Source organism: Salmo salar, chromosome 23 (assembly GCF_965601325.2).
Source record: "Salmo salar chromosome 23, fSalSal1, whole genome shotgun sequence".
NCBI lineage: Eukaryota > Metazoa > Chordata > Actinopteri > Salmoniformes > Salmonidae > Salmo > Salmo salar.
This window is the reverse complement of record NC_138313.1, coordinates 7,125,455-7,147,711: the sequence shown is the minus strand read 5'-3', so window position 1 is coordinate 7,147,711 and position 22,257 is coordinate 7,125,455. Positions and strand designations below refer to the sequence as shown.

Sequence of the window (22,257 nt, the reverse complement as noted above, 5' to 3'; positions counted from 1 at the left end):
TTAAACAATTTAAAGGCAATCCTACCAAATACTAATTGAGTGTATGTAAACTTCTGACCCACTCGGAATGTGATGAAAGAAATAAAAGCTGAAATAAATCATTCTCTCTACTATTATTCTGACATTTCACACTCTTAAAATAAAGTGGTGATCCTAACTGACCTAAGACAGGGAATTTTTACCGGGATTAAATGTCAGGAATTGTGAAAAACTGAGTTTAAATGTATTTGGCTAAGGTGTATGTGAACTTCCGTCTTCAACTGTTCATGTACTCACATTTACAAATGCACTCATTAACAATATATAAATATGCCATTCATGACATATATAAAATACATGTAAAAAATTGTGAGTCAATGTATTATTCAACCATTAACAACCTTATAGTCTTATGAGTTAACAATGACTCCTTTATAACTGCTTTATAAATACATTAGCAGTACATTATTCATTATTTCCAAATTGTGAACTTACTATAATCAAACCCTTTATTAATGATCTTATAAATCATTAATAAATCATTTTAAATAGTGTTTGTAAACTCTTTAGAGATTGCTTATTGACATTTACAAATGTAGGAACAGCGATTAATAAATGGTAAGTAAACTTTTTACAAACTGTTTATGAATGGTTTATTAAGGGACCTTAATATAAAGTGTTACAATATGATTTGCCGCAAATTCGATATGAAATGCATTTATTTAATCCACATATTCAATGCATACATAGGACCACACCTATGTATGTTTTCCATATGGATGTACACTGTAGCTGTTACAATGATATGTATTAAATCAGCCTAAATTTAAGTGTAAGGCTTTGGATTCTAATCCCATGTACTGATTATTCTTGTTAATCTTACATGTGAATAACACACACACTCACACGTGTGTGTGGATATGTTGTAAATGGATGCCATTTAAAACTAGTTTCAGTCCTGAACAAAGTAGTCTAGGCCTAATGCCAGAAATAGGCCTGAAATGTTCGGAAACTAAGTATTGTAGTGTACTATTCAGCATAGTTCAGGAGGCAACCCTCAAGCAAATGTCCAGAGGACCTGTAGTAGTGAAAATAAATTACTGTAACCTTACCATTCAATAATAAAGAAACAAATCAGTTGGGGATTGTTATCTTCAGGATGTGTTTCACGCAATCTAATCAGGTATTAAGTTAAATGTAATTGTTTAATAAAGAGAATAAAAACATTTCCTTGTGAGCCTGCCACTTACACTAAATGGATAACTGAGACAGAAAATAACTTTAGGGTCCACTTGCTGGTGTAGGCCAGCTTAATCGAGCAGTGTGTGTGTGTGTGTGTGTGTGTGTGTGTGTGTGTGTGTGTGTGTGTGTGTGTGTGTGTGTGTGTGTGTGTGTGTGTGTGTGTGTGTGTGTGTGTGTGTGTGTGATGTGTGGGAGAGAGAAAAAGGAAGAGAGAGAAACAGATTGTGAGTGCTTATCACTGTATGCCTGTGAGCCCCTACATGTACACTATGTGTGTGTGTATTAGCAAAAGAGAGAGGCGGAGAGTGAGAGTGCATGCAAAGCCATCAGAGTGGCAAATTGAAGGCAGATTTTCCATGTCAGGCGTAGGCTCCAAATTGCTCGTTTGGAAAGGGAATTTCTCTGGCACAAGATGTGACAGTTATATTTATTTCAGAGATTGCCCCCATTTATACCAAGGGCTTCACACACACAAAACCCAGAAGAAACTAAACTATTACTGAAAACTAAAACTGCCTTCAAAGAAAGAGAAAGAAATACTCACTTCCTGAGTTAGACACTGATCGAACACTGAGACCATACAGAACAGCTAGGTATATTTAATCCTACCCCGGTAATGTGTCTTTTTTGATTGGATACAATTGGTCAGTATAGTAGATTTGGGATCTACTATAAAACGCAAGATTTTCTCCTCACATACTCCATATTGTTCCTGTAAGACCCTATGATCTGTGAAATATGCATGATACAGACAACATCTTGATGTCATTATACTCCTTATAGTGCGCTCTAAGACATGGACTATGTCTAGATATGAAATGCACATTAACTCTGGAAATTTGACATGTTTGAAGACTAAATTGTCCAAACATTATGTCTAAAAATAAGCTAAATCAAAAAGGGTACTTTTGCTTTTATGTTAAATTAATATGGCATTTTTTATTTCAGAATGTAGACATACTCCATATTTTAGAGCACACTATAAGGAGTATAATGACATGAAGATGTTGTCCATATCATTCACATTTCACAGATCATAGGGTTTTACAGGAAACGCGTGTAGGTCTAAAAACGGCCTAAAATTGTCACTTTTATCATGATTTCCCCCCCAAAAAATTATACAAATGTAAAAAGGATATCAAACATTCTTCCTCCCAATTTAGTTCCTAAGTGAGAATTGCCCGAACAATCTGAGATACCAAAAATACTTTGGGGCCTTCCTGATGTGGAATCGCCCAATAGACTAACATGAAGCCAATAATGTGAGGATGATCTGGGAATAAGTCTATTATAAGACTGTTGGGAAGTAGATCAGTTTCCTATTGTGTATTTCCATGTAAAAGACCCATGAGCACAAAGATGTGAAGTTCATAGAAGCATGTCAAATGAAGGCATATATTTTTCATATATTAATCATTGGCCAGTACGGAGAATTAAGTAAATACACATCAATCACCGTGAGCAAGGAACTTAACCCACATTGCTCCTGTAAGTCGCTCTGGATAAGAGTGTCTGCCAAATGACTAAAATGTAACATGTAAATCTGACTTAATCTGGCTTTAATTTCAGTTTGTTTACAAATTAGTAATTGATACGTTGGATTCACGTCTCCATCTCAAACAAAAATCTAAGTTAAAGAAGAGGACTAAATAAAATAAATCAAATCAAACTTTAAATGCACTTTAAATAAAGTTTGATTTGATTCAGTCCTATTCTTTCAATAAATATTATTTCATTTGTAATCAACCAGAACTTGAATCCCTGGGCATATTGTATTCAACCAGAATTTAAAAGCTGAGGCCTTTAATTTGCTCTGATAGCAATGGTGAATCTACTTAGTTTTTAAGTGGAGATCACTCAACAGTCCTTCTAACAATAGCAAGTTGGTAATAGTCAACAACAAACATCGTAGCTAAGCAGTGCTGGGCTTAGTTTATCCTGGATGGGAGACTAAAAGGTAGCTGTTCTAGAGTGCCACAGGTGATTTAGGTTTTTTATTTAACTGACCTGGAAGACCAGGTGTGTCAAACTTCGGCAATCACTGAACTGGTCAAATAGCTCAGTTGGTCAGGGCTGCGTTCAGTACATACAAACATAATAGAACTTTAAATTGAATGGAAACAGTGCTGTACAAGGGTTTCCAAGGTTTTCTACCCCTGCTGTAAATATATCAATTCTCCAGTAGGAGGTGCTTCCCAGCATATTGTTTTTTTTTCTGATCGTGGATATAACGCTGAAGATCTGATGTCGTTTTAAAGGTACAAATGCCACATCATTTATACAAGGTTTGTTTATGTTGAAATTTGGTTGACGACATAATACTGTGGGTGAAATTTCACTCTCAAAACAACAGTTTACAGTGCCTTGCAAAGTATTCAACCTCCTTGGCGTTTTTCCTATTACAAAATAGTCCAAATTGGTGAAGTGAAATGAAAAAAATTACTTGTTTAAAAAAATTCTAAAAAATTCAAAATGGAAAATTGGTGTATGCATATGTATTCACCCCCTTTGCTATAAAGCCCCTAAATAAGATCTGGTGCAATCAATTGCCTTCAGAAATCACATAATTAGTTAAATAAAGTCCACCTGTGTGCAATCTAAGTGTCACATGATCTGTCACATGATCTTAGTATATATACGTGTTCTGAAAGGCCCCAGAGTCTGCAACACCACTAAGCAAGGGGCACAGGTAGCCTAGTGGTTAGTGTTGGACTAGCTTAGTGAGGAGCTTTGAGGGCACTGTGGTGTTGAATGCTGAGCTGCAGACAATGAATAGCATTCTCACATAGGTGTTCCTTTTTTCCAGGTGGGAAAGGGCACCGTGGAGTGCAATAGAGATTGCATCATCATTGGATCTGTTGGGGCGATATGCAAATTGGAGTGTGTCTAGGGTTTCTGGGAAAATGGTGTTGTTAGCCATTACCAGCCTTTCAAAGCACTTCATGGCTACAGATGTGAGTGCTACGGATCGGTAGTCATTTAGGAAGGTTACCTTGGTGTTCTTGGGCACACGGACTATGGTGGTCTGCTTGAAACACGTTGGTATTACAGACTCGGTCAGGGAGAGGTTGAAAATGTCAGTGAAGACACTTGCCAGTTGGTCAGCGCATGCTCGGAGTACATGTCCTGGTAATCCATCTGGCCCTGCAGCTTTGTGAATGTTGACCTGTTTAAAGGTCTTACTCACATCGGCTACGGAGAGCGTGATCACACAGTCGTCGGGCACACCTAATGCTCTCATGAATGCTTCCATGTTGCTTGCCTTGAAGCGAGCATAGAAGTAATTTAACTAGTTTGATAGGCTTGTGTCACTGGGCAGCTCGCGGCTGTGCTTCCCTTTGAAGTCCGTAATAGTTTGCAATCCCTGCCACATCCGACGAGCGTCTGAGCCGGTGTAGTACGATTCAATCATAGTCCTGTATTGATGCTTTGCCTGTTTGATGGTTCGTCGGAGGGCATAGCAGGAGTTCTTGTAAGTGTCCGGGTTAGTCTCGCTCCTTGAAAGCGGCCCCTCTACCCTTTTGCTCAGTGCAGATGTTGCCTTAATCCATGGCTTCTGGTTGGGGTATGTACGTACGGTCACTGTGGGGGTGACGTCATCGATGCACTTATTGCTGAAGACAGTGACTGATGTGGTGTACTCCTCAATGCCATCGGAAGAATCCCGGAACATATTCCAGTCTGTGCTAGCAAAACAGTCTGGTAGTTTAGCATCTGCGTAATCTGACCACTTCCGTATTGAGCCAGTCACTGGTACTTCCTGCTTTAGTTTTTGCTTGTAAGCAGGAATCAGGAGGATAGAATTATGGTTAGATTTGCCAAACGGAGGGTGAGGGAGAGCTTTGTACGCGTCTCTGTGTGTAGAGTAAAGGTGGTACAGAGTTTTTTTCCCTCTGGTTGCACATTTAAAATGCTGGTAGAAATTTGTTGAAACGGATTTAAGTTTCCCTGCCACTAGGAGCGCCGCCTCTGGATGAGCATTTTCTTGTTTGCTTATGGCCTTATACAGCTCTTTGAGTGCGGTCTTAGTGCCAGCACATCGGGAGCCAGAAATCTTTCTGATTGAGAGGGGGTCAAATACTTATTTCCCTCATTAAAATGCAAATCAATTTATAACATTTTTTAAATGCGTTTTTCTGGATTTTTTTGTTGTTATTCTGTCTCTCACTGTTCAAATAAACCTACCATTAAAATTATAGACTGATCTCTATGGGGGTACCACAGGGTTCAATTCTTGGGCCAACTCTTTTCTCTGTATACATCAATGATGTCACTCTTGCTGCTGGTGAATCTCTGATCCACCTCTACGCAGACGACACCATTCTGTATACTTCTGGCCCTTCTTTGGACACTGTGTTAACAACCCTCCAGACGAGCTTCAATGCCATACAACTCTCCTTCCATGGTCTCCAACTGCTCCTAAATACAAGTAAAACTAAATGCATGCTCTTCAACCGATCGCTGCCTGCACCTGCCCGCCTGCCCAGCATCACTGCTCTGGACGGTTCTGACTTAGAATTTGTGGACAACTACAAATACCTAGGTGTCTGGTTAGACTGTAAACTCTCCTTCCAGACTCACATCAATCATCTCCAATCCAAAGTTAAATCTAGAATTGGCTTCCTATTTCGCAACAAAGCATCCTTCACTCATGCTGCCAAACATACCCTCGTAAAACTGACCATCCTACCAATCCTCGACTTCGGCGATGTCATTTACAAAATAGCCTCCAATACCCTACTCAACAAGCTGGATGCAGTCTATCACAGTGCCATCCGTTTTGTCACCAATGCCCCATATACTACCCACCACTGCGACCTGTATGCTCTCGTTGGCTGGCCTTCGCTTCATAATCGTCGCCAAACACATTGGCTCCAGGTCATCTACAAGACCCTGCTAGGTAAAGTCCCCCCTTATCTCCGCTCACTGGTCACCATAGCAGCACCCACCTGTAGCACACGCTCCAGCAGATATATCTCTCTGGTCACCCCTAAAGCCAACTCCTCCTTTGGTCGTCTCTCCTTCCAGTTCTCTGCTGCCAATGACTTGAACGAACTACAAAAATCTCTGAAACTGGAAACACTTATCTCCCTCACTAGCTTTAAGCACCAGCTATCAGAGCAGCTCCCAGATCACTGCACCTGTACATAGCCCATCTATAATTTAGCCCAAACCACTACCTCTTCCCTACTGTATTTATTTATTTATTTAATTTATTATTTTGCTCCTTTGCACCATATTATTTATATTTTAACTATGAACTTTCTTCAAATTATAAATCTACCATTCCAGTGTTTTACTTGCTATACTTTATTTACTTTGCCACCATGGCCTTTTTTGCCTTTACCTCCCTTATCTCACATCATTTGCTCACATTGTACATAGTCTTATTTTTGTCTACTGTATCATTGATTGTATGTTGTTTTACTCCATGTGTAACTCTGTGTTTTTGTATGTTGTCGAACTGCTTTGCTTTATCTTGGCCAGGTCGCAATTGTAAATGAGAACATGTTCTCAACTTGCCTACCTGGTTAAATAAAGGTGAAATAAAAATTTAAAAATAATTTCTTTGTCAGTGGGCAAACGTACAAAATCAGCAGGGGATCAAATACTTTTTTCCCCTCACTGTACGTCCCGACATCTCCGCCTCTTCTTCATGCGATTGATGAGGATTTGGGCTTTGCCGGGTGTCTGAAGTAAATCCTTCACGTCCGACTCATTAAAGAAAAAATCTTTGTCCAGTATGAGGTGTGTAATCGCTGTCCTGATATTCAGAAGCTCTTTTCAGTCATAAGAGACGGTGGACATTACGGTGAACATTATGTACAAAATAAGTTACAAATAACGCGAATAAACACGCACAATAACACAATTGGTAAGGAGCCTGAACAATAGCAGCCATCTCCTCTGGCGCCATCTTCATCTGGACAGTAGTCCAGGTGTGCTAAAACTTGTAGGACTGTAGGACTTGTTTCGCTGATTGTGATGTCAAGAAAGCAGAGCAGTGCTTTCTCACGAACATACCTCTCCCAATCTTAGCTACCATTGCATCAATATGTTTTGACCATGTCAGTTTACAATCTAGAGGCAATATTTGTGTACCTATTTAGGGATACATCACCATGAGGAGATTGACATTCATATCCATAATTATGTATTTCTGTGTAGTACAGATCAGGAACCCATAATGAAATTCCATTACTGCAATTCCGTTACCAGGTGTAAATCCACTTCACTTACTGTTGTTCAATAACCAAATAAATGTTTTCAAAGTCAAGGTGCCATGTCATAGCTGACATTCTTTCTGCAGACATCTTTAAATTTTAATTCGTAGCAGATATTTAACAGAGTTTTGGAAAACGTGGTCACATAAACTGAGGTAGATTATACCGAAATTCTCTTACCAAACTTTACATCTGCACAGTTTTTCCAGTAAATGTTTTCCTGCAAAAATGTTCAGTGTAAATTGTTAAAAGTAGGTGTTGCAGTGTTAAAGTTAATGTCCTGCAATAAATAAATAAAATAATCCATAGAAAAACTGTTGTAGAAAAAGTGTAGAAAAAAGCACGGCAGTTTTTATTCATAATTTTTTTAACCCCCTTTATCGCCCCAATTTAAATCTTGTCTCATCACTGCAACTCCCCAACAGGCTCAGGAAGCGAAGGTCGAGTCATGCGTCCTCTGAAACATGACCTGCCGAATCGCGCTTCTTAACACCTGCCCATTTAACCCGGAAGCCAGCTGCACCAACCTGTTGGAGGAAACACCTTTCAACTGACAACCGAGGACAGCCTGCAGGCGCCCGGCCTGCTACAAGGAGACGCTAAAGCGCGATGAGCCAAGTAAAGTCACCCCGGCTAAACCCTCCCCTAACCCGGACAACGCTGGGCCAATTGTGCGCCGCCCTATGGGACTCCCGATCATGGCCGGTTGTGACACAGCCCGGGAACAAACCCGGGTCTGTAGTAACGCCTCAAGCACTGCGATGCAGTGCCTTAGACCACAGAGCCACTCAGGAGGCCCAAAGTGTTGCAGTTCTGAAGCACATTTTCTGTAATTCTTAAACGTTTTGCCATAACTTATGCCATGTTCATATGATATCTGTGTGAGAGTGACTAACAAAATCAATGCCCTGCGTGCCCGGTCAGTAATTTGGTAATGATTAGGCCTACTACAATGTGTAGATAGCTGGCTAGACTAACTTACCTAGCAATCTAAAACATGTTAGCTTACGTAGGGTAATTGAGTGACTGACATAAGTGGAAAACTGCTGATGCACTACCAAATCTGTAACTCTTAACAGTAAGTTGAAACCCTGACTGAGTTACTAAAAAAAAGGAGTGTAGGCAGCTCTGCCTTTTTCTACTTCTTCAAAGTTTCCCCTCAACTATAAACTGTTTACACTACAGACATTTTTAATGCCACAGATACTGGACTGTTTTTCAGAAATGTTTCCATGACAGTTTGCTTGAAATGATGTTCACATCATAGTTAGATCGCTATATAACTTATCCTTTACACAATTCTTCAACCCGAAATAATAATAATAATAATTACAACTAACTTTCCACAAAGTAAGATGTGTATAATTCATTTTATGAATGTATGTTCAGTACGCATACTGTATGTAGCCTACTGTAACAACATGCTTTCTGTTGGGTGGACTCAGTGGACCTCTTGACCAGCAGTGACATTACTGCATGGAGAGGCAGCAGCCAGCAGAGGGAAGAAGAGAGCTGGTTATCTGGGGAAGATGTCAGGCAGGTGAGGTGAGTTGCTATTGTAGGCCTGTATTACCTGTTGGATCCCGTTCTATGCAAGATGGCGGCTTGTCACTTAGTAGTTTGTTGAAACTATCACAAACTTTCTAGTAGCTCGTTCATTTACCTGTTGCTGACTAGAGTGGTTGTTAGTTGTTGTTTCCCAAGGAATAACCCATCTTCAAGAGAACAATGGCCTAAGAAGCCTAACCATTGTGCTAGGCCCCATTGTGCTAGGCCCCATTGTGCTAGGCCCATTGTGCTAGGCCCCATTGTGCTAGGCCCTATTGTGCTAGGCCCATTGTGCTAGGCCCTATTGTGCTAGGCCCATTGTGCTAGGCCCCATTGTGCTAGGGCCCCATTGTGCTAGGCCCCATTGTGCTAGGCCCGTATCATGTAGGCCTCCTCTTTCTAGATTCAATCAGAAGAAATCTGACTTTCATCATCAAATCTGATTAGGCTACATGCTTTAGTTATTAGTTATTCATCAGCCGATCAGAAAAATAATATCACTATCTTTGATATTAGATTGGTTTAGTCAACCTTGGAAATCTGAAGTACAAACATTAGTGACCTTGAAAACAAATGTATTTTGGCAGAAGTGTGTCATTTCCGGTGGTGGGAAAAGGGCCTATGGAGTAGTAGGTAGATTACAGTGTAGCCTAAATCCATTTTTACAGCATGAATTTAGGATTCATACAACAAAAAATTAAATGTAGGCCTAGGGGTTAGGAAAGATATGCTGCTTGGGTATTTTTGGGGGGTTGTAGGGGTCAGGCAGCTCACTCTCAGCTGTACACGTTCCTCCCCAGCTCCCTGTTCCCGCGCATGATGAAAGCTGCCATGTTCTGAGCCAAACCTGCGCCTGTGTTCCCCTCGGAGTCTCTCGAGCCAAACCTCTCAATCAAATTCTATTCATATTCGTAAACACCCTTCCAGCAGCAAATACTGTAAATAGTTTGGCTGTGCATGGGGAATATGTATTGTACGCAGAGGAAATCTGACTGTGATTATATGGTGACGATGTCTCAGAACACAAGTCATGTCAGTCACCATAATTGTTGTTTTGGTCGGTACCCGGTGGCCTCTCGCGTCTGAGGAAATTAAAATGCAAATTCATCCAGTACCAACCATGCCACAACAGTCGGTTTACACGACCCAAAATGTTTATCTCACAATAATTAGCTTTCTTTGAACGAAGAAACCATGGGTGTGATCTTTAGGATGTGTTGAAAGAAAATGGACATTTATGTGGCATTTAGTCTAAATAAGTGTTTTCAGGCCCAGGCTACACACACTAGGCCTAGCGAACCTAAATTAGTTAGATATCCAAACATGGTGAATGAGTATTTATGATTTTAAAATGTACTCATTTTAAAATTCTGATGGACAAATGTGTGACATAGCCTGCCATTAAGTAAATTGAAATGGCTCTAAGGTGAATTGATTATGTTCATAATGATACTTGACTGTAGGCTAGGCTTTGTTTATCCTATAGCTGTTACATCTGTATTTTAAGAGAATGTGTAGTTTAACTGACTTAATCACACAAACACTGGATTCTCTCAGTCAACTAGACTCTCCCTGCGTGGAAACTCCACAATTCAGGACATTCTTTTGGTTGTTCACCCGAACCACACACTGTTAACAGCTGTGCCTTATTTCACTCAACCTCTTGAGCTCGGGAGTTTTCTGTGCAAAGCAAAGCCCAATCCAAAACCTCTCATTAATATAAGATCTGTGATCACATGGCAGTGACAGTAGGACAAAGAATGCGGACAGTCATGGGAAGAGACGAGAGGGAAACAGTAAGAGAAGAGGAAACAGAGAGAAGGAGATCGAAAGGACAGAGACAGAAAAGAGAGTGATAAATAATAAGAGATAGAAAGTGAAGAAGAGCAGATATAGAGTAATGTATGGAGGTCGAAGTTGATGCTACACCACCTCTCTCTTACTCCCTCTAGCTCTCTCTCTCTCCCTCTTTCTCTCTCTCTCTCTCTCTCTCACACACACACACTCTCACACACACACACACACACACACACACACACACACACACACACACACACACACACACACACACACACACACACACACACACACACACACACACACACACACACACACAAACACACATACACAGACTGTCTCTCCCCCCTCTCACTGACTGTCTCCTCTGTAATGGGCTCCAGATGTGGAGCTAAGGGGGGAGTGGAGGAGGGAGGAGGGGGCAGCTGCTTGTATGTTATCTGCGCGGGTGTAGAGAGAGACGCCCATCCGAGGGGACGCTGTCAGGCCTGATGGAGTGGCCAGGGCCTGGGGCGAGGGGTGCGGAGGACGAGAGGCGAGGAGGGGTACAGGGGACGGGGGTTAGAGGGGGCTGAACATCTGGAATCACTTCAGGTCAGCCTGGCCTGGCCGTGAAAGGTGAGCCAGGGCGCCACTCTGCTGTACGGACATGCCACGGCCACGCACCCGACACCTAGTACTATCCCATATAGACTACCATACAGAAAACCTCCAAAGTGGATAATGCAGTCAACAACCAATACAGCCAAAAGCAAACCCGAACACTGCCTGAAAATAATAACTTTCTCATACACACCAAGGTGTAGTAAGGACAAGGTGTAAAAAGGCTTGGACCGAACTGCTGAGATGTCAAACATCAGCAGTTTACAACAGGTAATGAAGGGCTAGTGAGTAGAAACACCTCTCGGTGACAGCCGCTGAGCACAACGAGGCCACTGGGCACCCAGTATTAGAGAGAGGATTTCCCTCCTCATAAATATCCGCTTTTTAAAGATGGAATATTTCAGTTTGTAGTAATCAGCACATCGGGAACAGCTTGAGGTTTGGAGAGTACAATTATTCTGAAGCAGAAGTCTGTCTCCAGGTTATAAAACACTTTTAAGAGGACTTGCACAACTTCCAAAAACCCATTTCCTCTCCAAACAGCCACTACTTCAAAGGTACTATTTCTTATATATATTTTTTAAACAAAGCCAATGTTCGAAATGGTCTCTGTTGCAGTGGTCAAATGGAAATTAGACTTGCTGTTACGGTTATTTTAAAGTATGAAGGTTCTCTATGGATAAGTCCTCTTTGGATAAGTCCTCTTTGGATAAGTCCTCTCTTGAGTCATAGAAAGATAAAGCTAACCATAGTAAAAAGTTGATACGATTCACTTTGTTCCCTCAATAGCTCAAAAAACAATGCATTCTGAAAATAACATTATACAATGTTAAATTATTCTAAAAGCGAGCACATCTTTATATCCATTTAAATACTTTATATCTCATGTGGTTATCACGGATGGATAGTGCAACTCTCAAATAGTTTTCAACCCTGTGAGTCTGACACAGTGGCTTTACTTTGCTTGAAATGTATTTTATTCATATATATGATTATCTGTTACAAATAAAGGATATCATACCAAGATTAAGAGAAACTACAGTCTTGGATTCAGAAATAGGTTACATTAGCCTTTCCGGTATAGTGTACCATTACATGAATCAAAATGCGTCGGGAAAAAAAAGTTTGCTTGTCAGTGGCATAAAATAGAAAGATACAGTATGTGAAAACTAAAATTCTTTAAATGTATAAATGTTTGCGACCTCCCAATTTGCAGGGATAAGTCCTTGTTGTTGTTTGTTGTTGTTGATCAAAACGTTGCTCATCCCATTCTGGTGTTATAATCCTATTGATCAGCTCTATTATAAAAAGACATTCCATTTGAAAAGCAGCCCATACTGGTGTCTCCTCCTCACCCCCAGCAAGGCACTGTGGTCTTGAACGTGAGTCAAACTATAGACAGACACTGACAGTCTGACAATCAGATTTATTTTGTCAGGGTCTGAGAGAACACCTCTCCATTGATATCTTTGGAAATTAGCCTTTCATTCAGTCAACACCAAATTGAAAGAAATAATAAAAACTACTAAAGCGTCCAGTCTCAGTCTCGATGTCTTTGGTGTCATTGGAAGGTACAGACAGTGACATTTCAGCGATGCTCAGGACAGGAGAGAGGCAGCTCACAGAAACAGCCTCTCAGATTTCCCCCGCGTCACTTGCTTTCTCATCTGATGCTTCAGGTATGAGGACAGTATAGGAAGCACGTCCATCACTATAGCGACGAAGCTCTGGAGCGAGAGGAGACTTCAAGCTAAAATTCCATGGAGGGTGGTCAGATCTTGATCATCCCTGTGGGGGCCAGGCTGGGGTCTGACTGTCTTTCTGTGTGGGACAGACGTGAGAGAGAGAGTCCCTGCTCCTGCCCCCAGCCCCACCGTGAAGCACTCTCTCCCCCCTCTCTCCTCAGTTAACCGTGGGCACCTGGTTCAAGCTGTACTCCTTGGCTTTGAGCCGCAGGTTGGCGATGCTGTTAGCCATGTTCATTCCCTGGGATGTATTGGGGTTGGAACATGTGGGGGGGTAGGTTGCCATGGTACTGGAGGAGAGAATGGAACAGAGGGAAAAGGTCAGATAGAACTGTAACCAGCGGCGATCGAGCCAACATAGCAGTATGAGTTCAACTAGAATAGCAATGATATTAACATCACAAAACTCATAATGAGGAAAAACATTAAATGTGTTTAATTGTTCATGGCTGTGAAAGTCAAGATTTTGGTAGTGTTTTTAATGATGGCAATGTTTTTAAAAATATCAAGACTACAAGCCAAAAACTAAAAAAAGAAAGGAACCACATGTAGTAAAGTGAAAGAGTACTTGCTTTCTGAGGGCAGCATTTTCTGTGGTACTCGCATTGGCCCTCCCTCCGGCATTGGGTACCAGCTTAATAAGAATATATAAATGGTGTTTAAATGTATGTGTTAGCACGACCACATTAGTGTGATATTATTCACTGGTATTACTTCTGGTCATGTGACTATCCACTAGTGCATACAGCCAGGCCAGAAAAGTGTTCCCCACTGAGGTCCAATTGGAGAATGGAGCTTTTGGCTGTAGCAACCGGGTCAAACCTTTTATACTGAGTTTCATAAGGGGGGATTACTGTAAATCACAACCAATGTAACCAGAGTCACAAAAAATCCTGCCCAGTGGAGCCTGCTGTTGCTCTAATGTTCATTATTTGGTTTTGTATTGCAGAGAAGGTTGCAAGGGTCAACAGTGGATTTAATACAGTTTGTTTTCAGATTATCACCTCCTCATGAGGGTCATTGGATCTCGCCCCATCCCTTCTGTTAAGAAGAATTGAGAGAAGGAAGAAAAAGAAAGAGAGAGAGACTGACCTTTTTACAGATACTCTATAGATCTAGGAATAAGACTAGATCTATATTGTGCAATGTCGCCATAGATTATACAAAACATTCATGCATAATGGTTTGGAAATATAGGTCTCCGACTGCAACTGCCATGGACAGGGTATCATTAAAGTACACTATCATTCAAAAGTTTGGGGTCACTTAAAAATGTCCTTGTTATTTTTAAAGAAAAGCATTTTCGTTGTGTTAGCTAATCCATGTTTATCATTTTAAAAGGCTAATTGATCATTTGAAAACCCTTTTGCAATTATTTTAGCATAGCTGAAAACTGTTGTTCTGATTAAAGAAGCAATAAAACTGGCCTTCTTTAGACTAGCTAAGTATCTGGAACATCAGCATTTGTGGGTTCGATTACAGGCTCAAAATGGCCAGAAACAAAGGACTTTCTCCTGAAACTCGTCAGTCTATTCTTGTTCTGAGAAATGAAGGCTATTCAATGCGAGAAATTGCCAAGAAACTGAAGATCTCGTACAACGCTGTGTACTACTCCCTTCACAGAACAGCACAAACTGGCTCTAACCAGAATAGAAAGAGGAGTGGGAGGGCCCCGGTGCACAACTGAGCAAGAGGACAAGTACATTAGAGTGTCTAGTTTGAGAAACAGACGCCTCACAAGTCCTCAACTGGCAGCTTCATTAAATAGTACCCGCAAAACACCAGTCTCAACGTCAACAGTGAAGAGGTGACTCCATGATGCTGGCCTTCTAGGCAGAGTTGCAAAGAAAAAGCCATATCTCAGACTAGCCAATAAAAAGAAAAGATTAAGATTGGCAAAAGAACACAGACACTGGACAGAGGAACTCTACAATACTAATTTACAACATTAACAATGTCTACACTGTATTTCTGATCAATTTCATGTTATTTTAATGGACAAAAAATGTGCTTTTCCTTAAAAAACAAGGACATTTTTAAGTGACCCCGAACTTTTGAACGGTAGTGTATATGGAAAGTCCTTGGAGAGAGTGTAGAACTGGAGAAAATAAAATGAGAGAGTGAGGAGAGGGGAGAGAGAGAGAGAGAGAGAGAGAGAGAGAGGAAAGAGAGAGAGATAAAGAGAGGGGGGGTCTGACTGAATTTTATCACTGAAGCTTTGATAAACAAGACCATGCTTTTCTAACATTACTTATAGCACAAAGTCCCAAAACTAAACACACTATAAACTAAACCTGACTATTGTTTATCGAAGCCAAGGTTGAATACAGTGACAGTTTCCTTGGATCCAGGTGGCAAGCGGACCAAAAGAGGGATCTATAGGGGTTAGCGTAAATATGAGGAGTATGTACAGGTGAGATGAGGAGGTGGAGGAGGAGGTGAGATGTAAAGGGAGGAAATGAAACAACAACAGACAGCAGTGGGGTATTATGGAAGGGAGATGGGGCTGGAGGTTAGGGGTGGTGGGGTGTTAGTGAGGGGAAAGAGGGTTGGAGGTTATGGATGGTGGGGTGTTATGGAGGGTTTGGGGTTGGAGGTTAGGGTGGTGTTTAGGAAGGGGTGGTAAGGTTAGATGTGATTATTGCTAGAGGAATGGGTGGGTAGAGTGAGAGAGGGAGCCTGAGGACGCAGGGGAGTCAGGACAGGGGCAAGAGGGTCTACCTGTAAGGAGAGGCACTACCCCAAGACAGGTAATCATTTGGGCGGGGGGCAGGGCGGGGTACGATGGGCTGCTCTACGGCCGTGACGTCCCCGGAGTAGGACTTGAGGAGCGAGGCGTTCTTGCTGGCCAACATGGCGCGCTCATTCCGACGGAACTTTGCCCTTCTATTCTGAAACCACACCTGGAGAAAAACAGCAGAATGTGAGAGAACATTCTCATTCAAGGAATTAACATACACTGGACCCTCGAATGAAAGCAGTCCAATTGATAATGACAATAATTATATACGTATAAATTACAGTAAATAAACATATTTGAATACCTTTTATAAATCCTTTACAATATACATCTATGTAAATTATCACTCATATCTTTATACAGTATTTTAGAACTTATATCATTATCTAGCTCCTAAATGTCATGATATTAACTACTTCTCCATGTCATCCATGTTTTACATTTTTACAATGTGTAAAATAGGTTTACATGCATGTTTGAACGGGCAATTCTTCAAACCTTTGTTCATATCTGTAGATACTGTAACATAACATAGCCGTATCACTCAGCGTGATGACCAAACACTGTCCCTTCAACAACCAAACTTCCTCACAGTGCTTCGAGCCTGTGATACTCGACCACACACACTCACACGTTTTGTTCTTCACGCCCGCGCGCAAACACACCACACACACACACACACACACACACACACACACACACACACACACACACACACACACACACACACACACACACACACGTCTCCTTTATTAGTAGATCAAGGGCCTGACTGGGATTACTAATAATGGTGTTCCACACTCTGAAATCAAATCCATTATTTAACGCTTTGGGAGCGCTGAGGCTCTTGGAGGCACAGTGTCCACTTACGCACTACTTCAGGAATGAGCCCAAAGTCTCTTTTATCAAAGGATTTCTGCATCTCACTCTGGTACGCATTAATCGCAGATGTGTTTGCTCTCTCTCATTCTCTCTCTCTCTCACACACACACACACACACACACACCACACACACACACACACACACACACACACACACACACACACACACACACACACACACACACACAAACACACACATACACAACTGTACCATCAAGATCTACCCGAGACGATTGAAGAATGTATAGATATTGCACATTATCTGGTGCAATTTACATAAATAGCCTACAAGGTCCTATTGGTCCTATTAGTTTCCATAATGAGAGTCTACGTGACTGGGGATCACCTATTAGGATTATGCTGAGGAGTCTTTCTTATGATGAGATAACATAAGGACCCACAGTCATCCTGGCGCTGTTAGGATTACAGTGTTGGCTACTGGGGGGGGGGGGGGGGGGGGTCCTCTGTGGCTCAGTTGGTAGAGCATGGTACTTGCAACACCAAAGCTGTGGGTTCCATCCCCGATGGGTCCACCCGTACAAAAAATGCATGCGCGCATACAAAATCGCTTACTATCGTCCTACCTGCACCCGTGCCTCTGTGAGGTTGACCCTGCGTGCCAGGTCCTCTCTGACGAAGGCATCAGGGTAGTGTGTCCTCTCAAACACCCTCTCCAGAGCCTGCAACTGGCTGCTGTTGAATGTAGTTCTGTTCCTTCTCTGTTTCCTCTTTTTCTTCTCCTCCGCATTCAGCTGCTCATCTACAACACAACAACAACAACAACAACATTGTCAGATGCAGGAAATAAGAGAAGAACTGTAGACATCCGCCTTTGCACTGGCACGGGATTAACTATAATCTAACTATAGAGACGAAAGTAAATGTCCGCTCACTGTTTGCTGCCTGCTCCGAATATGTATTTTTTTACCCCAAATTTGATTATTGAATTTATACACATACATGTTCCCATAGACAAGCACACTACCATGTTTAGACTATGATTGTTTTTAGTGTGTCAAAACTCTATTTGAGAGGTCCACAATGTGTGTTTTGTTCTGTACTTTGTATTGTAAATGATTGCGTCATTGTTGAGGGACACTTTAATAAATGTCTCTAAGTCTAACTCTACTAGGATAGAGATACACTGTGTATAATATACGCAATACAGGTACACACAGGCTTACAGTACACATAAACACATTTCTTGTCAAGATCACCATATTGCCATCAAGTGTGTCCACTGTGTGCTGTTTTCTACAACTCTTGTGGCGACATGCTCAGTTTGTTGTCATCATATAGTGTAATGAGAGAAGGAGAGAAAAGGCCTTTCTTGTAAATCAGAAACTATATCTGCTTTACTTCTCTTCTCAGAGGATGTATGATCCGACTTCTTCTATGATCTTATTGTGTTAGGCATTACAGACATTTCTACTGTTGCTACAGTCATGTGTTAATAAAAAGTAAGCCCACACATCCCTTTTGCAGGATAGTTGCAATTTCATACCGAAGGACAAAAATGTACTGTCCCCACAATACATGGAGGTGATTTTTGCCCATCCATTGTAGAGGAAGAGCATGGTGAATGTGCCATTATTTAAGCCTTTTCTGAATGCACGGAACAGCCGCCCTAGTGTATCATTGAAGGCCTAATCTCATAGCAATAATCATTTTGTTGCAAAGCAACAACGCACACACATTTGCACTTTTACACATGCATTGTGTATGCCCATTGTGTGAAACAGAATAGAGTATAGTTTGGACTATTTTACCAATCACATTATCTCATCTAAAGTTCGGTTTTGATGTGCATAACAAGAATGCATGCTAGCCCATAGCGCAGTCCTAAAATAAAAGATTCAATCCGTATCTTATCCATTTCCACATTTTATATACATATACATATGTTTAATATCAGGAATATACAAATATTAAGAATATAAACGGACAGACTGATAATACAAAAACAGATTGCGCACTGTCCATCCACATTGAGAACACAATTCCAGTGCTAATTCGCGTGTCTTAACCATAGGATATTATTAATCTGTAACCATATTTTGAATGTGGTAAAGTTGCAATGCACTCATGTAAATTTGGTATTTCGTTGTACACTAATAATGAAAGAAGAAAAACTGCCAAGTCAAAAGGGGATCGCAGCAGACCACATTACAGGACTTACATGCTAGTTGTGTTATTATTGTGTAATTAATAAGAATGATACGTATACTATTGTAATGGGCGGAAAAATGTAATATACAATATTTTCACAACACAACATCTGCCATAATATTATAATCATATTTGTTTTTGGATACAATTTTGTGTCTTTTTTTCGTTGCCAAAAAGGCTAATGTGTCATTTCGAAATTAACTTAAAACATTAGGCCTAAATGAAAATCACTGCTAATTCTGCACTTGGAAAAAATGTTTGTCCCTGGTACAGGAATTAATTTAAAACATGTTTTTATTATGGGAAGGCTTAAGACATAATCATCTGAACACATTCGGCCAAAAGTGCAGTTATTGTTTTCTTACTAAAAAAATGTGAGATACTTCACTGGAGGCTGACCTAGCACACTTCCAACAAAGCTTTTAGGTGGTAAATGGAGTGACAACCATTGCATTAAAGCGGATGGTTATAAATCATGTGGATTTATTAAGCCTAAACCAAATTATAATAGTCTCGAGCCTACTGCGAGGTGACCCCATGCAAAATTCGTTTTGGGAATCGGTTAAAGCTCGTGTGAAAATGCTGGTAAAATATTTTCAAAGTGAGAGAATTCACTACAATGATATATTTATTGGCTTTGCTTGATCGTAATTATCCAAGCTACGTGCACCTCCTAATATCACAACACGGGTATTGTTTGTTTTAGATGAATGTGTTTAAGAATTCCAAACATTACACAAACATACAACGTGATTAATTATGGAACATATTTATTCTTGACAAGCAGATCAAATGAGGTTTTGTTAATCGATCCCGTAATTGTCAGAGCCATGTCTAGCAGACAGATCAGATAATTATGACAAAATGATTAGGTGTAAATATTCTGAAGTTGTTTGACAAGCGAAATAGCTTTGAATGAACGACATCACCTAGCGCCTTCCCTTACCCATGTTTCTCACACACCTCTCCTCGAGGTCTGATTTACCCATATAATAACAATAACAGTCATTAAACCCTAACGTTTCTGTCAACCTCTCCAAATGTCTCTGGATATGAGGGCGTATCACCCGGGACCTGACTGGTTTATTTACTCTCTCAACGGCATGACTGAGTGGGAAAGCACCACTGTGCTATTTTGCTTTTACTGGGGTGTATTCAAGTTTACTTCAGTCTCATCAATCGCCCTTTTAAAAGAGTCATTGACAAACCATTTTAAGTAATCTAGGCAGTTGTGAACGGCTCAATAGTAGTGGTTTGATTTATTATTGTAAAGCTTGACTTATTTTACTGACCATATCCACCAACATTGCCATACTTCGTTGACATCAAAGTGTCAATGGTAAATGAATGGCCATTTTTAGTGTAGCCGTCAGAAATGATATATTAGCACGAGTCACGAAGGATTGCTTCCATGCGCGCGGTAGGCTGGACAAGCCTGGACAAGACTAAATGAAAATAAATTAAAGTAGCTTCCAGTAGTCTATGTGATGGTCATACAATTCGTGGCTCCAAAGAGTCCCACTTAAATTACAGATGGCGCACACCAAAATGGGTTCAACCATCAAACAATGCGGATTATTTTGCGAATTAAACCCCTCTCAAAATGGGTTTATATACACTATATAGACCTACACTCTTAGAAAAAAGGTGCTATCTAGAGCAGAAAATGAGTCTTCGGTTATCCCCATAGGATAAGCTTTTGAAGAACCATTTTTGGTTACAGGTAGAACCCTTTTGGTTCCAGGAAGAACCCTATTGGGATTCATGTAGGACCCTTTCCCCAGAGGGTTCTGCATGGAACCTAAACAGTTCTACCTGGAACCAAAAAGGGTTCTACCTGGAACTGAAAAGGGTTCTCCTATGGGAACAGCCTAAGATCCCTTTTGGAACCTTTTTTTCAAGAGTGTAGCCTGCATTTGCTAATGTAGCCTAGAAAATCTATTTCTGCGTTAAGGTGTTGATGACAACCTCAGTCCCGAGTGTATAGGCTGCACTTGGAGTGCACTTTGCACTTACTCTCCTGCTGAGTGGTGTCGCTTCCACTGGTCAGCCCAGGGGACTCCAGCATATTCCTCCCCGCCTCACCGACACTCTCGTCCGCCTGGGTCCCAACCCTTTCTCCGGCCTCCTCCAGGTCCAACAGGTGGCTCACGGAGAAGTTCTTTTTGGCTTGAAGGTTTTCCAGATTGGATGTAATCGAACTCTCCAAACGATTTGATATCGTTGCTTGCCTGTCCATTCCATGTGCATAGCTAGAAGTCATGACGCAAATAGGATGCAGTAGAAGAAAAAAAACTGAGCAATAATAATAAGCGAGCCAAATTGATCCCAGAACTCACGAACAGGAACAGCGCCTGCAAACCAACAGAGAAACCTACGTTTTCCAAGCAAAGCAAAGTTGCGGCTCACATCCAGGCGGAACAGTAGTGGTAAACCAAACTTCTACAGACAGAGGAGAAAAGCTTTTCTCCTCGTTTGTTTCCCGGGATCACAAATCTCTACGCATCTGGCCCATCCATACATAAACAACAAATATAGGTCACCATATAAAAGCACAGCATCCTGCAGCTGGGTTTTCAAGAAGTACTCTTAAAAAGTCCTGTCCCACTTCCCACTCCTGTTGACTCACGGTCGCAACTGACTGAGTTTAGTAGAAAGTGCTGATGGTGAACAGATGCGCTCGTGTGTGCGTAAAGCTGGCTCAGCTCAGCTATGGCACTGAGAGGCTGGACGCCGCCGCCTTTCTTGGAGCTATTGCTTTTTCTCAGTGAGAATCAGTCGACATTCTCTCTCTCTCTCTCTTGCTCCCCCCCTCTCTCTCTTTCCCTCTCTCTCGTTCTCGCTGCTTCTCTCTCGCCCTGCAACTTCAAACGAGCCTCACGCTGGCACGCTGCGGATGCTGCCTGTACCATCCGGGGAGTAAATGAAACGCTGAGACCCCTGGGAGGGTATATGGACCCTAATAGGAACCCGTAATTACGTGGCGATGCCTTTGTGCTGTTTCTGACGTTTCACAGACCCCCTCTCTATTCTCCCGTCCTCCTAAAGCGCTGCCCTCCACTTCAGCAGCACACACCACACCAACAACATATCCACCACCCAGAACCCACTGATTAAGGCTTTTAACGAACCTTTGGCAACCTTAACCAAACCCTTAATTGGAACCAGCGGCGCGAAGAGCCCCGCGAGCTCTGTAGGGGAGGCGTAATTATCCCACAGTGCGATGATAGAGCCAGTAAAGAGATATTAACTGTCGGGGTACTCGGCCCCAGACCAAATCACTATTACTGCACGGGATTCAGCCGTGGCCCATGCCTCCATTTTCCTC

The 22,257-nt window shown here is 41.5% G+C and overlaps 1 protein-coding gene across 2 annotated transcripts; it reads right to left on the bottom strand.

Moving 5' to 3' along the window:
• Nucleotides 1-12,347: 12,347 nt before the first annotated feature.
• Nucleotides 12,348-22,006, bottom strand: LOC106584008 (paired mesoderm homeobox protein 1). 2 transcript variants are annotated; one of them, XM_014168744.3, is made up of 5 exons: nt 20,946-22,006; nt 17,345-17,520; nt 15,860-16,041; nt 13,711-13,772; nt 12,348-13,428 (listed from the first exon to the last, which is right to left on the bottom strand). In XM_014168744.3, the coding sequence occupies exons 1-5, from the start codon at nt 21,190-21,192 to the stop codon at nt 13,373-13,375; spliced, it is 723 nt and encodes a 240-aa protein (XP_014024219.1). In that variant the 5' UTR covers nt 21,193-22,006; the 3' UTR covers nt 12,348-13,372. The 2 variants fall into 2 exon arrangements, with proteins under 2 accessions (XP_014024219.1, XP_014024218.1); XM_014168743.3 differs by lacking the exon at nt 13,711-13,772 and having other exon boundaries at nt 20,946-22,001.
• Nucleotides 22,007-22,257: the final 251 nt, after the last annotated feature.